The sequence below is a fragment of the Coenobita brevimanus genome, chromosome 57 (assembly GCF_032717465.1).
Source record: "Coenobita brevimanus isolate Jiangsu-jjx chromosome 57, ASM3271746v2, whole genome shotgun sequence".
Taxonomy (NCBI): Eukaryota; Metazoa; Arthropoda; class Malacostraca; order Decapoda; family Coenobitidae; genus Coenobita; species Coenobita brevimanus.
The window spans coordinates 26,406,497-26,422,068 of NC_137010.1; the positions used below are offsets into that span (position 1 = coordinate 26,406,497).

The 15,572-nt window shown below is 41.7% G+C and overlaps 1 protein-coding gene across 1 annotated transcript in view; it reads left to right on the top strand.

Annotated features, from left to right (window-relative positions):
• The window catches only part of LOC145401943 (uncharacterized), a 174,489-nt gene that overhangs the window by 88,616 nt on the left and 70,301 nt on the right, over nucleotides 1-15,572 (top strand). The window contains exon 3 of the mRNA XM_080274050.1: nucleotides 14,321-14,368. Coding sequence (XP_080130176.1) covers nucleotides 14,321-14,368 — 48 coding nt within the window. The remainder of the gene's footprint in view (nucleotides 1-14,320; nucleotides 14,369-15,572) is intronic.

The window sequence follows — 15,572 nt, forward strand, 5'->3', positions numbered from 1 at the left end:
TCATCATCATCAATCTTCATCATCATCATCATCATCATCATCATCATCCTACCAGTACAGATATAAGAACAGGAAAGCAGAACAGTAGGAAACAGTATCAGTAAAGGGACTGAAATAAATCTACCCTACTCTGCTCCTTCCTTCTACCACTCTGCCTCCTTCCTTCCCTCCTTCTACCAGTTCCCTCTCTCCTTCCTGCCCTGCAACATATTTCCCTTCTCTTTTCCTCCTCCTGTCATTTCTTCTTCTTCTTCTTCTTCTTCATCTTTTCTTCCTTTTCTTTTTTTTTTCTTCATCGTCGTCGCCGCTGTCTTCATTTCTTCTTCTTCGTCTCTTCTTCGTCGCCGTCGTCATCGTCTTCTTCTCCTACTTCTTCATCTTCTTCTTCGTCGTCTTCGTCGTCTTCTCCTTCTTTCTTCTTCTTCGTCGTCGTCTTTTTCTTCATTTTCTTTTTCCTGTTCTTTTTCCGTTTCTTATTTTTCCTTTTATTTATCGCCTTTTTCATCTCTTCTTTTTTTCATCTTCTCCTCGTATTAGTATTAGTGTTGTTAGTATTATTCTCTCCTTCCGCCCCCTTTCGTCTCTTCCTTCCCCTCGCCTCTTCCCTTCTAACTATAAGACAGAAGGGAGAGATTTCCTTCTCCTCTCTTCCTTCATTCTTTCCTTCTGTAATTTCATCTCTCCCTTCTCCTCCTTCGTTCATCTCTCCCTTCTGTCTTTCATCTCTTTCTTTCTCTCTTCCTCTATTTCTCCCTCTCTCCCTTTCCCCCCTCCTTCATTCCTCCTCATTCTCTTCCTTCCTCCCTCATTCTCTCCGTCCCTCCCTTCCTCCCATCCCTACCTTCTACCCCTCCCTACCTTCTACCCCTCCCTCCCTCCTTTCCCCGCCTTCCTGTTTCAGACCACCCACTTTGTTCCACAGTATATTTCTCTGTCTGTCTGTCTGTCTGTCTCTCTCTCTCTCTCTCTCTCTTCTTCCAACTTTCCATTTTTCATGTCCTTCGTTCCTTGCTTCCCTTCCTCCTCCTCCTCCTCCTTCCGTCTTTTCTTTTTGCCAGTCCTTCGTGCTTTTTTTCGCCTTCTCCTTCCTTTCTTCTTCCCTTCATACATCTCTTGTTCCTTCCTCTTCTCCTCCTGCTCCCCGTCCTCCTCATCTTCTTACTCTTCCTTTCACCTTCCTCTCCCTCCATCCTCAACCCAAACAACACCAATGATTTTAGCCAAGAAGCAAATTATTCTTGTTCCGTGGTCGGCTAGTAAAATCCAACTGATATTATATAGTAGGGCAATGTATTAAAAATCAGTTAGAGAGAGAGAGGGGGGGGGAGGAATAAGAAGGTAGAAAGAAGCAGAGAAAGGGAGGGAATGAAGGAGGGAAAGGCTAGGAAGGAGGGAGGGAGGAAGGGAGGTAGAGTAGATAGGGAAGAAAAAATGAAGAGGGATTGAGAAATGGTGATAATGACGATGATGATGATGGTGGTGATAGAAGAGGGAGATAAATTTACAGACGATGTGTATTAGTGCCCAAGTGGTGACATGTGGAGGCTTTTCTGGGAGTCTGGGGGATGCCTCGTGACCTTGTGGTTGGATACACCGGTCCGAGTAACGGCCTTGCAAAAATAAATCGCTTAGGAAGACGTGTTAGGGAACTTCCTTATCCGACTAGAATGCAGGCCATGGTCTTGCATGTGCGAATAGCTGTATCCCAGACTCGCCCAAAAAGCCTTTACGTGTCACCACGTGGACACTAAAACCCACTGTCCTTATTGTGACGGTGCATCCACTAAAATGTTACGTTGTTAAGTTGTTATGCTGTGTTATGTTGTTGTGTTCATATGTTATGTGGTGTGATGTCATGCAGTGTGTGTGTGTGCGTGTGTGTGTGTGCGTGTGTGTGTGTGTGTGTGTGTGTGTGTGTGTGTGTGTGTGTGTGTGTGTGTGTGTGCAGGAGGAAAGTCCTAGGCACTCCGTCTTGAATACTGAGATGTAAGAAGATTACCCCTGAAGTATGATGCTAGGCACGAAGAGTTGGTGTGGAAAGGATGAAGGACAGTAGTGATGTTTTATTCTTCCACTGAACTATGGGGAATAATTTGCATAAGGACGAAAAACTCAGCCTATTTTCTGTCTCTATCTGTCTGTCTGTCTCTCTCTCTCTCTCTCTCTCTCTCTCTCTGACCATAATATATATATATATATATATATATATATATATATATATATATATATATATATATATTGTTACATAGCCTATGATTTCATCATCCTTTGTGTAATTTTAACGCACAGTTGCTGCATGTTTGATCACGAGCGTGTTCTGCCTCAGTCCCCCCCTTCTACCGTTATAGTAGAGTAAGTCGTTCTCTCTGTTATTCAGAGCGGGATTTTCAGCTCTTTGTCCCCATGGCTTCGTTTGCGCGTCCTTCTTACAAGTTGTATCAAGCTCTCCTGGCCCCTATATAATGAGCTCAGTCTCTGCATCATTGCCACTTAGATCTGCTCCTCATTTCGTTCACATCTCTGTCCTCCCCTGTACAGTTATTATTGAGTGCTCAAGAAATCTCCGATCATCTAGCAGCTGTGTGTAATTTGAGTATCACTGTTGTTGCATTTTTTCTTGTACTGTGTAGCATAAGGTTGATTCTTAGGCCTAGTGAGGTCTTTGTGAGTAATGTAGAGTTTTATATCGGTCATTTTTGATAATATTTTGTATCTGTAATAATTTATCTTGCATTAGCTGAGCATTACCCGGTTTATTTTCATTTTATCAGGGCTGACTTAGATAAATTTACTCTTGCTAATTTCGTGTTAATAGAGGCTATTGCAGTTAACCATATATTTAACCTGTTTATTTGCCATTACATTATCCTTATGAGTCCTGAATGTTTTGTTGTTAGTTTGAGCATTAAACTTTAACTTGTAATTTTACCTAACTCTTTTGTTTTGAACCTGGAACTTTACGGGACAGTAGTGACTCTTAGTATTCTCACTTAAAGTGTACGTTATCTTTCTCTGTTCCGTAACATAAATTTGGCGACCTCATATCAGGATATTCAGGATATTATCATAAGGATATTGCTTGATATTTTGTGACTGTTACTTATTAATTATGTCTACTATTACTACACTTGATGAAGCCAAAGATTTTTTGTCAAATGTGCAAACAGTGTGTGATGTAGAAAACAGAACAAAGAATGAACTTAAGCTTGTTGCTCAACAATTGGGAATTGCTGTTCGCTCTCATCATTCTAAAGATCAAATTTTTGACATGATTAATGAAAGCTTGTTTAATGTAACTCCTCCAAATGAGCAAACGCAGATTGAATTAGCTAAGTTACAGCTTAGCCCTGCAGGAGGCTAAGGCTTAGGAGGCGGAGGCTCGTGTTAATGAGGCAAATGCTCGTATTCAAGAGGCACAGGTACAGGCTCAGGCACAAATTGAACTTGCCAGGATTCAGGCAGACCATGAGTATCGCATGAAACAAGGTGGAACTGGATCATCTAGCTCTGATGATTTTGATGTGGCTAAAAATGTTAAACTTGTCCCTCCTTTTAATGAATCTGATTTAACAAAGTATTTTCAGTTGTTTGAGAGGGTAGCTACAGGTTTTAGTTGGCCCAAGGAGTATTGGCCAGTACTCCTTCAAACTGTTCTCACCGGTAAAGCTCAAGTAACTTATGCATCTTTGCCTCAGGATCAATCTGATAATTATGATGTAGTTAAGAGCTTGATTCTTAAGGCCTATGAGCTTGTTCCTGAAGCCTATAGAGTAAAATTTAGGACAACTTACAAGCAAGATAAGCAATCCCATGTTGAGTATGCAAAAATCAAAGAAGATCTGTTAGAGCAGTGGTTAAATTCTAAGAATGTGGATTCTGATTTTGACAAATTTAAGCAGATGATTTTGCTGGAGGACTTCAAAAGGTGTATTAGTAAGGATGTAAGCCTATATCTTGATGAGAAAAGAATAGATAATTTGTCTGATGCTGCAGTTTTAGCTGATGAATATGTTCTCACTCACAAGAGATATTCTAAAGAAAAAGGGAAAGCTGAGAGTAAGTACGTTGCCTCTACTCAGAATACAGGTAACAGGAAAGAGAATAAGGATGATGTTTCTCAGGAAGTAAATACCAGCTTCACCTCTAGATTTCAGAAAAGTAAATGTACTTATTGTAGTAAGCTTGGTCATACTACGGAGAGATGTTTCAGGAGACAGCGTGATGTGAACAAAAAGGAGTCTTTAAATATTCAGTCAATTGGTCTAGTGTCCACTCTTGAGAGTTCCCAGAATTCTTTAACTGAGTTAACTGAACCTGCTTTGAGGGGTAACTTAAATTCTCATGATGGAGCTCCTCTTTTGAGCAGTAACGTGGGTGACACTCTCAAGAGTTCATGTGCTAATTTCCTGTCTGATGGTTTTGTCAGTCCTCTGGACAGTAATGACAGGAAATCAGTTAAAATATATCGTGATACAGGTGCTTGCCAATCCCTTATGCTGACCAGTGTTCTAGGCTCTAATGTTAATTCCTCTGATGAAACTGTAATCTTACAAGGTGTAGGGAATAATTACTTCTCTGTCCCTCTGTGCAGAGTGAATTTAGAGTCTGGTTTTGTTAATGGTTCCGTTATGGTTGGGTTGGTTGAGACACTCCCAATGTCAGGTGTAACTTTCTTACTTGGAAATGATATTGGTGGAAGTCAAGTGTGTCCAGCTCCTCAGTTGTCTAGTGAGCCAGTGGCTGCGTCCCAGGATTGTGATGTCCCTGATGTGTTCCCTGCATGTGCTGTCACTAGGGCTAAGTCTAAAATTACTGGTGATTTAGAGGATAATGATGATGATGATGTTATCCTAGCTGACACTTTTCTTGCTAATTTGGACCACTCACCAGATGAGGCAGTACCCCGTAGTGTTGATAATTTGTCTCGTCAAGAGTTGGTTGAGTTGCAGGTTGCTGACCCTGAGTTGAAAGGTCTAGCTAACTCTGCTTGCAGTGAGGAAGAGTCAACTGGTGCTTCTACTTGTTATTATATAAAGTCAGGAGTACTTATGAGGAAGTGGAGACCCCCAACAGCATCAGCCGACTGTGAGTGGGAAGTTGTACATCAAGTTGTCATCCCTCGTGTTTGTAGGCAGGATATCATTAGTGTGGCTTATGATTCCAGTTTGGCAGGACACCTTGGAGTGAGGAAGACTGTGGCACGCATTTTGAAACACTTGTACTGGCCAGGTATCTTCAAGGATGTTTCCTGGTATTGTAAGTCTTGTCACACCTGTCAAGTTGTGGGGAAGTGTAATCAGACCGAAAAGGTTGCACCTCTAGTTCCCATTCCTCCTTTTGAGGCGCCATTCACCCGTGTGTTGGTGGATATTGTGGGCCCTCTTCCTAAGACTTCTTCAGGATTTTCTTATGTGTTGACCATGATTGATATGGCTACTCGTTATCCTGAAGCCATTCCACTTAGAAACATCTCAGCAAAGAACGTGGTTAAGGAAATGCTAGGGTTCTTCACAAAGTTTGGTCTGCCCAAGGAGGTACAGTCAGACCGAGGAAGTAATTTCATGTCAAATGTTTTCAAGCAGTCTCTGAAAGAGTTGGGCATCACCCAGATCACCACTTCAGCTTACCATCCCCGGACCCAGGGAGCGTTGGAGAGATATCATCAAGCACTCAAGTCGATGCTCGGGAAATGCTGTTTGGAACATCAGAAAGACTGGGATAGAGGTCTTCCATTCGTTGTGTTTGCCGCAAGAGAATCTCCAAATGAATCGCTGGGCTTCTCACCTTTTGAACTACTGTTTGGCCATGAAGTGGGAGGACCCCTTAAGTTGCTCAGGGGGTGCTGGCTGTTGGAGGAAGATGACGTCAACCTGCTGGAGTATGTGATGAAGTTCAAAGAACGGCTGTCCACTGCTTTACAGCTGGCGAGAGAGAATTTAGGAGCTGCTCAGGAGAAGATGAAGACTTGGTATGATAAGAAGTCCAGGTTACGCCACTTTCAGCCAGGAGATCAGGTTTTGATTCTGCTACCAGTTCATGGGCAACCTCTTCAAGCCAAGTTTGGTGGCCCTTATTTCGTGGAGAAGAAACTCAGTGATGTCAACTGTGTCATCGCCACACCAGATTGTAGAAAGAGCAAGCAACTATGTCACATCAGCATGCTAAAGTTATATCACAGGCGGGACGAAAATAATCCAGTCTGCGCTGTAGCTGTTCCACCCGAGTCTACAAGTGAAGTTCTCCCATGCAGCATGAGCCTGAGTGATAGTTTGGAGAAGAATCCTGATATCATGAATGATCTCCAGACTAAGCTTTCTCATCTACCTCCCAAGGAAAGGCAGGAGTTTTCGGCATTACTGCAGGAGTACCCACAAGTGTTCCGTGCTACTCCAGGAAGAACCACTGTGTTGATGCATGATGTCGATGTTGGAGACGCAAAGCCAATTAAATTGCCTCCTTACCGTGTGAACCCAGTGAAAGTTCCTCTCATCCAGAAGGAGCTTGGCTACCTGTTGGACCACAAGATGATTGAGTCCTGTCAGAGCGAGTGGAGTTCTCCTGTCACTCTAGTCCCAAAGCCAGGTGGGTCACAGAGGCTTTGCATCGACTACAGACGTGTTAATCAGATAACTAAAACAGACACCCTCTCCCTCATGTGGAAGATTGCATAGACAAGATCGGAAAGGCTAGGTACATAAGTAAGTTTGATTTGTTAAAGGGATACTGGCAAGTACCTATGACTGAACGTGCTAGGGAGATCTCATGTTTTGTAACACTAGGAAAGACTTTTGCATGTTCTGTAATGCCAGATACAGATTGTTTTAGAGTAATAAGAAATTTCCTTTGTAAATTTCTTTTTTCTTTGTGGGGAGGTGTTACATAGCCTATGATTTCATCATCCTTTGTGTAATTTTAACGCACAGTTGCTGCATGTTTGATCACGAGCGTGTTCTGCCTCAGTCCCCCCCTTCTACCGTTATAGTAGAGTAAGTCGTTCTCTCTGTTATTCAGAGCGGGATTTTCAGCTCTTTGTCCCCATGGCTTCGTTTGCGCGTCCTTCTTACAAGTTGTATCAAGCTCTCCTGGCCCCTATATAATGAGCTCAGTCTCTGCATCATTGCCACTTAGATCTGCTCCTCATTTCGTTCACATCTCTGTCCTCCCCTGTACAGTTATTATTGAGTGCTCAAGAAATCTCCGATCATCTAGCAGCTGTGTGTAATTTGAGTATCACTGTTGTTGCATTTTTTCTTGTACTGTGTAGCATAAGGTTGATTCTTAGGCCTAGTGAGGTCTTTGTGAGTAATGTAGAGTTTTATATCGGTCATTTTTGATAATATTTTGTATCTGTAATAATTTATCTTGCATTAGCTGAGCATTACCCGGTTTATTTTCATTTTATCAGGGCTGACTTAGATAAATTTACTCTTGCTAATTTCGTGTTAATAGAGGCTATTGCAGTTAACCATATATTTAACCTGTTTATTTGCCATTCCATTATCCTTATGAGTCCTGAATGTTTTGTTGTTAGTTTGAGCATTAAACTTTAACTTGTAATTTTACCTAACTCTTTTGTTTTGAACCTGGAACTTTACGGGACAGTAGTGACTCTTAGTATTCTCACTTAAAGTGTACGTTATCTTTCTCTGTTCCGTAACATAAATTTGGCGACCTCATATCAGGATATTCAGGATATTATCATAAGGATATTGCTTGATATTTTGTGACTGTTACTTATTAATTATGTCTACTATTACTACACTTGATGAAGCCAAAGATTTTTTGTCAAATGTGCAAACAGTGTGTGATGTAGAAAACAGAACAAAGAATGAACTTAAGCTTGTTGCTCAACAATTGGGAATTGCTGTTCGCTCTCATCATTCTAAAGATCAAATTTTTGACATGATTAATGAAAGCTTGTTTAATGTAACTCCTCCAAATGAGCAAACGCAGATTGAATTAGCTAAGTTACAGCTAGCCCTGCAGGAGGCTAAGGCTTAGGAGGCGGAGGCTCGTGTTAATGAGGCAAATGCTCGTATTCAAGAGGCACAGGTACAGGCTCAGGCACAAATTGAACTTGCCAGGATTCAGGCAGACCATGAGTATCGCATGAAACAAGGTGGAACTGGATCATCTAGCTCTGATGATTTTGATGTGGCTAAAAATGTTAAACTTGTCCCTCCTTTTAATGAATCTGATTTAACAAAGTATTTTCAGTTGTTTGAGAGGGTAGCTACAGGTTTTAGTTGGCCCAAGGAGTATTGGCCAGTACTCCTTCAAACTGTTCTCACCGGTAAAGCTCAAGTAACTTATGCATCTTTGCCTCAGGATCAATCTGATAATTATGATGTAGTTAAGAGCTTGATTCTTAAGGCCTATGAGCTTGTTCCTGAAGCCTATAGAGTAAAATTTAGGACAACTTACAAGCAAGATAAGCAATCCCATGTTGAGTATGCAAAAATCAAAGAAGATCTGTTAGAGCAGTGGTTAAATTCTAAGAATGTGGATTCTGATTTTGACAAATTTAAGCAGATGATTTTGCTGGAGGACTTCAAAAGGTGTATTAGTAAGGATGTAAGCCTATATCTTGATGAGAAAAGAATAGATAATTTGTCTGATGCTGCAGTTTTAGCTGATGAATATGTTCTCACTCACAAGAGATATTCTAAAGAAAAAGGGAAAGCTGAGAGTAAGTACGTTGCCTCTACTCAGAATACAGGTAACAGGAAAGAGAATAAGGATGATGTTTCTCAGGAAGTAAATACCAGCTTCACCTCTAGATTTCAGAAAAGTAAATGTACTTATTGTAGTAAGCTTGGTCATACTACGGAGAGATGTTTCAGGAGACAGCGTGATGTGAACAAAAAGGAGTCTTTAAATATTCAGTCAATTGGTCTAGTGTCCACTCTTGAGAGTTCCCAGAATTCTTTAACTGAGTTAACTGAACCTGCTTTGAGGGGTAACTTAAATTCTCATGATGGAGCTCCTCTTTTGAGCAGTAACGTGGGTGACACTCTCAAGAGTTCATGTGCTAATTTCCTGTCTGATGGTTTTGTCAGTCCTCTGGACAGTAATGACAGGAAATCAGTTAAAATATATCGTGATACAGGTGCTTGCCAATCCCTTATGCTGACCAGTGTTCTAGGCTCTAATGTTAATTCCTCTGATGAAACTGTAATCTTACAAGGTGTAGGGAATAATTACTTCTCTGTCCCTCTGTGCAGAGTGAATTTAGAGTCTGGTTTTGTTAATGGTTCCGTTATGGTTGGGTTGGTTGAGACACTCCCAATGTCAGGTGTAACTTTCTTACTTGGAAATGATATTGATGGAAGTCAAGTGTGTCCAGCTCCTCAGTTGTCTAGTGAGCCAGTGGCTGCGTCCCAGGATTGTGATGTCCCTGATGTGTTCCCTGCATGTGCTGTCACTAGGGCTAAGTCTAAAATTACTGGTGATTTAGAGGATAATGATGATGATGATGTTATCCTAGCTGACACTTTTCTTGCTAATTTGGACCACTCACCAGATGAGGCAGTACCCCGTAGTGTTGATAATTTGTCTCGTCAAGAGTTGGTTGAGTTGCAGGTTGCTGACCCTGAGTTGAAAGGTCTAGCTAACTCTGCTTGCAGTGAGGAAGAGTCAACTGGTGCTTCTACTTGTTATTATATAAAGTCAGGAGTACTTATGAGGAAGTGGAGACCCCCAACAGCATCAGCCGACTGTGAGTGGGAAGTTGTACATCAAGTTGTCATCCCTCGTGTTTGTAGGCAGGATATCATTAGTGTGGCTTATGATTCCAGTTTGGCAGGACACCTTGGAGTGAGGAAGACTGTGGCACGCATTTTGAAACACTTGTACTGGCCAGGTATCTTCAAGGATGTTTCCTGGTATTGTAAGTCTTGTCACACCTGTCAAGTTGTGGGGAAGTGTAATCAGACCGAAAAGGTTGCACCTCTAGTTCCCATTCCTCCTTTTGAGGCGCCATTCACCCGTGTGTTGGTGGATATTGTGGGCCCTCTTCCTAAGACTTCTTCAGGATTTTCTTATGTGTTGACCATGATTGATATGGCTACTCGTTATCCTGAAGCCATTCCACTTAGAAACATCTCAGCAAAGAACGTGGTTAAGGAAATGCTAGGGTTCTTCACAAAGTTTGGTCTGCCCAAGGAGGTACAGTCAGACCGAGGAAGTAATTTCATGTCAAATGTTTTCAAGCAGTCTCTGAAAGAGTTGGGCATCACCCAGATCACCACTTCAGCTTACCATCCCCGGACCCAGGGAGCGTTGGAGAGATATCATCAAGCACTCAAGTCGATGCTCGGGAAATGCTGTTTGGAACATCAGAAAGACTGGGATAGAGGTCTTCCATTCGTTGTGTTTGCCGCAAGAGAATCTCCAAATGAATCGCTGGGCTTCTCACCTTTTGAACTACTGTTTGGCCATGAAGTGGGAGGACCCCTTAAGTTGCTCAGGGGTGCTGGCTGTTGGAGGAAGATGACGTCAACCTGCTGGAGTATGTGATGAAGTTCAAAGAACGGCTGTCCACTGCTTTACAGCTGGCGAGAGAGAATTTAGGAGCTGCTCAGGAGAAGATGAAGACTTGGTATGATAAGAAGTCCAGGTTACGCCACTTTCAGCCAGGAGATCAGGTTTTGATTCTGCTACCAGTTCATGGGCAACCTCTTCAAGCCAAGTTTGGTGGCCCTTATTTCGTGGAGAAGAAACTCAGTGATGTCAACTGTGTCATCGCCACACCAGATTGTAGAAAGAGCAAGCAACTATGTCACATCAGCATGCTAAAGTTATATCACAGGCGGGACGAAAATAATCCAGTCTGCGCTGTAGCTGTTCCACCCGAGTCTACAAGTGAAGTTCTCCCATGCAGCATGAGCCTGAGTGATAGTTTGGAGAAGAATCCTGATATCATGAATGATCTCCAGACTAAGCTTTCTCATCTACCTCCCAAGGAAAGGCAGGAGTTTTCGGCATTACTGCAGGAGTACCCACAAGTGTTCCGTGCTACTCCAGGAAGAACCACTGTGTTGATGCATGATGTCGATGTTGGAGACGCAAAGCCAATTAAATTGCCTCCTTACCGTGTGAACCCAGTGAAAGTTCCTCTCATCCAGAAGGAGCTTGGCTACCTGTTGGACCACAAGATGATTGAGCCCTGTCAGAGCGAGTGGAGTTCTCCTGTCACTCTAGTCCCAAAGCCAGGTGGGTCACAGAGGCTTTGCATCGACTACAGACGTGTTAATCAGATAACTAAAACAGACACCCTCTCCCTCATGTGGAAGATTGCATAGACAAGATCGGAAAGGCTAGGTACATAAGTAAGTTTGATTTGTTAAAGGGATACTGGCAAGTACCTATGACTGAACGTGCTAGGGAGATCTCATGTTTTGTAACACTAGGAAAGACTTTTGCATGTTCTGTAATGCCAGATACAGATTGTTTTAGAGTAATAAGAAATTTCCTTTGTAAATTTCTTTTTTCTTTGTGGGGAGGTGTTACATAGCCTATGATTTCATCATCCTTTGTGTAATTTTAACGCACAGTTGCTGCATGTTTGATCACGAGCGTGTTCTGCCTCAGTCCCCCCCTTCTACCGTTATAGTAGAGTAAGTCGTTCTCTCTGTTATTCAGAGCGGGATTTTCAGCTCTTTGTCCCCATGGCTTCGTTTGCGCGTCCTTCTTACAAGTTGTATCAAGCTCTCCTGGCCCCTATATAATGAGCTCAGTCTCTGCATCATTGCCACTTAGATCTGCTCCTCATTTCGTTCACATCTCTGTCCTCCCCTGTACAGTTATTATTGAGTGCTCAAGAAATCTCCGATCATCTAGCAGCTGTGTGTAATTTGAGTATCACTGTTGTTGCATTTTTTCTTGTACTGTGTAGCATAAGGTTGATTCTTAGGCCTAGTGAGGTCTTTGTGAGTAATGTAGAGTTTTATATCGGTCATTTTTGATAATATTTTGTATCTGTAATAATTTATCTTGCATTAGCTGAGCATTACCCGGTTTATTTTCATTTTATCAGGGCTGACTTAGATAAATTTACTCTTGCTAATTTCGTGTTAATAGAGGCTATTGCAGTTAACCGTATATTTAACCTGTTTATTTGCCATTACATTATCCTTATGAGTCCTGAATGTTTTGTTGTTAGTTTGAGCATTAAACTTTAACTTGTAATTTTACCTAACTCTTTTGTTTTGAACCTGGAACTTTACGGGACAGTAGTGACTCTTAGTATTCTCACTTAAAGTGTACGTTATCTTTCTCTGTTCCGTAACAATATATATATATATATATATATATATATATATATATATATATATATATATATATATATATATATATATATATACAGTATATATCCGTTTCTCTTTATCTGTCTATTTATCTGTTTATCTTCTTATCAATCTTTCATTACATTTCTTTCATCTTACCTGTACTTTGTTTTTGTTGATTTTGAGAAGGCCTTTAACAGACTCCCTAGGGAGGTGGTGAAATGAGCAATGAGAAAGCTTGGGATCAAGTAGTGTCTTGTTAGAGTGATTATGGATATGTATGTGGGTGCTCGCACCCAGATGAGCGTGAATGGAGGTTGAGCGATGAGTTTTCCACGAATATTTGTGTACATCAGAGTTCAGTCGTGAGCCCTTTATTGTGTATCGTGATTCTTGAAGCTCTCTCACGTGACTTCTGAAATGGACTTCCGTGGGAGATGTATGCTGATAATTTGGTGTTGATTGCAGAGAATGAAAAGGAGACGGAGGAAAGATTTAGGAAGTGGAGAGACGGAACGAGGCACTTTTTTTTAACGGAAAATGAACAGAGGAAGTAAAATCAAATTGAATAAAAAAACTAAATAATCCATACACCAGATTACAGGTGTTCTTCGTTCATAAAAATTCTGTAACAGTTGGACTTGAACTGCTGTAGGTTGAAGTGTAGGGGGAAAATATTGTGGGGGAGTGAGTTCCAAAGAGAAGCAGTTCGGGGAATAAAAGAATTCTGATCGACAGACTGTGAGTAAAACATAAGTGATGATATCTAGGGCTGGTGGCGGTACTGTTAAAGCAGATGGAGTGTTAGCATGTGCAGTTTACAACAAGTGTGTGGGAAATAACTCCATCCTGTGCAGTGTTTGTGGTAAGTGGGTGCATAAGAGATGTAGTGGTATCGGGGGTAGGCTGCAAAATAATTTTGATTTCGTGTGTGTGGTGTGTCGGGGACAGCATGTATATATTGTTAGGCCTAAAGGAACTGCTCTTGCTTTTAAGTGTATTGAGTGTGTGGAAGAGTTTTGTTATTTGGGGGACATGTTATGTGCTTGAGGTGGGGCTAGAGCTACCTCTGTGGTCAGAGTGAGGGATGATTGGAGGAAGTTCTGGGAGCTGTTGCCTCTTCTGACATTGGGAGGGCTTTCCCTCCATGCTGAGGGATCGTTATATGTGGCATGTGTTAAGAGTGTAATGCTGTGTGGTAGTGAGACCTGGACAGTAAAGGAAGAGGATATTCGCAGGCTCAGACTTACAGAAATGATAAATGACTAGATGGATGTGCTGTGCATCCTTGATTGCGAGGCTTGGGGGGGCTAGGGTTACGATGGAAGAATTGAGAGGAAGGGTGGGATGGTGTTGTGATGAGAAGAGGTAGACTGTGGTGATTTGGGGTAGACTGAGATGGTTTACATGTGGAGAGGATGGGGGATGACAGTTGGGTGAAGGTGAGAAGTGTGAACGTTGAGGTAGGGTTGCAAGAGGCAGACTGGAAAAGACCTGGGACGAGATCATAGACTGTGACCTCAGGGATGAGTGGCCTTGGGACTGAATAGGGAGGCTGCCAGAGATCGAACACCTGTGGAGAGCCGTCATTAGGTGACCAAGACCGACACATGCGAGGATGTTGGAGCTTTTATAAACGATTCGACTATATGACCTGTCTGTGTGTATTATCTACAGTATTTATCTACTAATCTTATTTCATTCCCCATTTCTTTTCCTCTCTCTCTCTCTCTCTCTCTCTCTCTCTCTCTCTCTCTCTCTCTCTCTCAGTATATGAATGAATAAATAATAGCTGCCCTTGTTTTCTTCCTGTATAAAAGGAATTTGAGGAAGAATGGATTAGGAGAGAGAGAGAGAGAGAGAGAGAGAGAGAGAGAGAGAGAGAGAGAGAGAGAGAGAGAGAGAGAGAGAGAGAGCCTATGACTGCGAAGTTGACGGTATATGGCAGGTAATTATGCCCAACCATCCCCTATCGTAATATCAGTTTTAGTTTTGTTTCGGAGACTAAACGACAAGTTTTCTTCTTTTTTCAGAAAGACCGATCCTAATGCTGAAAGCCCACAAAAGTTGTCCCAGCAAAAGTAAGTCAAACATTATAAAACCAGAAAGGTCCACTCAGTTTTGAGATGCCTGGACATAAAATGTATATACATAAATATATACAAGATTATAATTCTTCATTTCTCATATTCGTCAGAGATGAGAGTTAGGGCAGCTTTATATTGTGTTTCTATATATTTATTATGGGAACAAAAGGGCACTGGAAGCCACAACTGTAATCTTCATTCTTCCTGTGTACCAAGGTGCCTGAAATGCTAGGCGGTATTGTGGCCTGCGCCAGTGCAACATTTTTACATTTATCCCTCTCGACATCCCCACGCCAAGACATTAACCCCCCCCCCCTCCTTCCCGAATATCTAGGCGGTGTAGTGGCCACATTTCCTGTGCTAATACAGAATTATCACATATCTCCTTCTCTGAATAGGCTATCTAGGCGGTCGAGTGGCCACATACCTCGGCCAGTACAAAATTTTCACATACACCGTATCCCATTTTGATTTGCTAGCCGGTAGAGTCGCTGCATCCTTATACTAATATAGAACTTTCACGTATCTCCTCTGAATTGGTAGGCGGTAGAGTCGCCTCATCCCAATGCCTGTACAGGTTTTTTAACCTCCCCCCCCACCCCTCCAGTTGCTTGGCGGTTAAAGTCATCACATCCCTATGCCAATACAGAATTTTCTCCCCCCTCCCCACACACACACACACACACACTCCGCCTTCCCATTTTCCACTCCAGTCCTTTCCAGCCGTCTGTTGCATCACGCAGGGGCTTGTATTCATTCTTCCTCATCCTCTGTGATTAAATTTAATGAATTACCAGGAACTGAGGGTAGTACTCTTTCTGCCCTGCCCTTTGTGATTCTGTGAATTTTTGAAAAAATAAGTGTAATATTCTTTCTTTTCTGTCCCTAGTGATTATATGATCTCGAAAAACTAAAGGTGTTTAGTCCGGTAGTGGTTATATAATTTCTAAAAACTAAAACTATTTGATTCATATTTCAACCTCAGATCATTTTTTTATACAGGTTATTTCCATTTGGTCATGACTCTCTCTCTCTCTCTCTCTCTCTCTCTCTCTCTCTATATATATATATATATATATATATATATATATATATATCATGATATGATGTAAATTTGGGAAGAACAAGATTAATGCATGTCTAAATTTCACTTCGACTGTAGCTCTAAATACTATTTTCTATGGAATATCACTATATT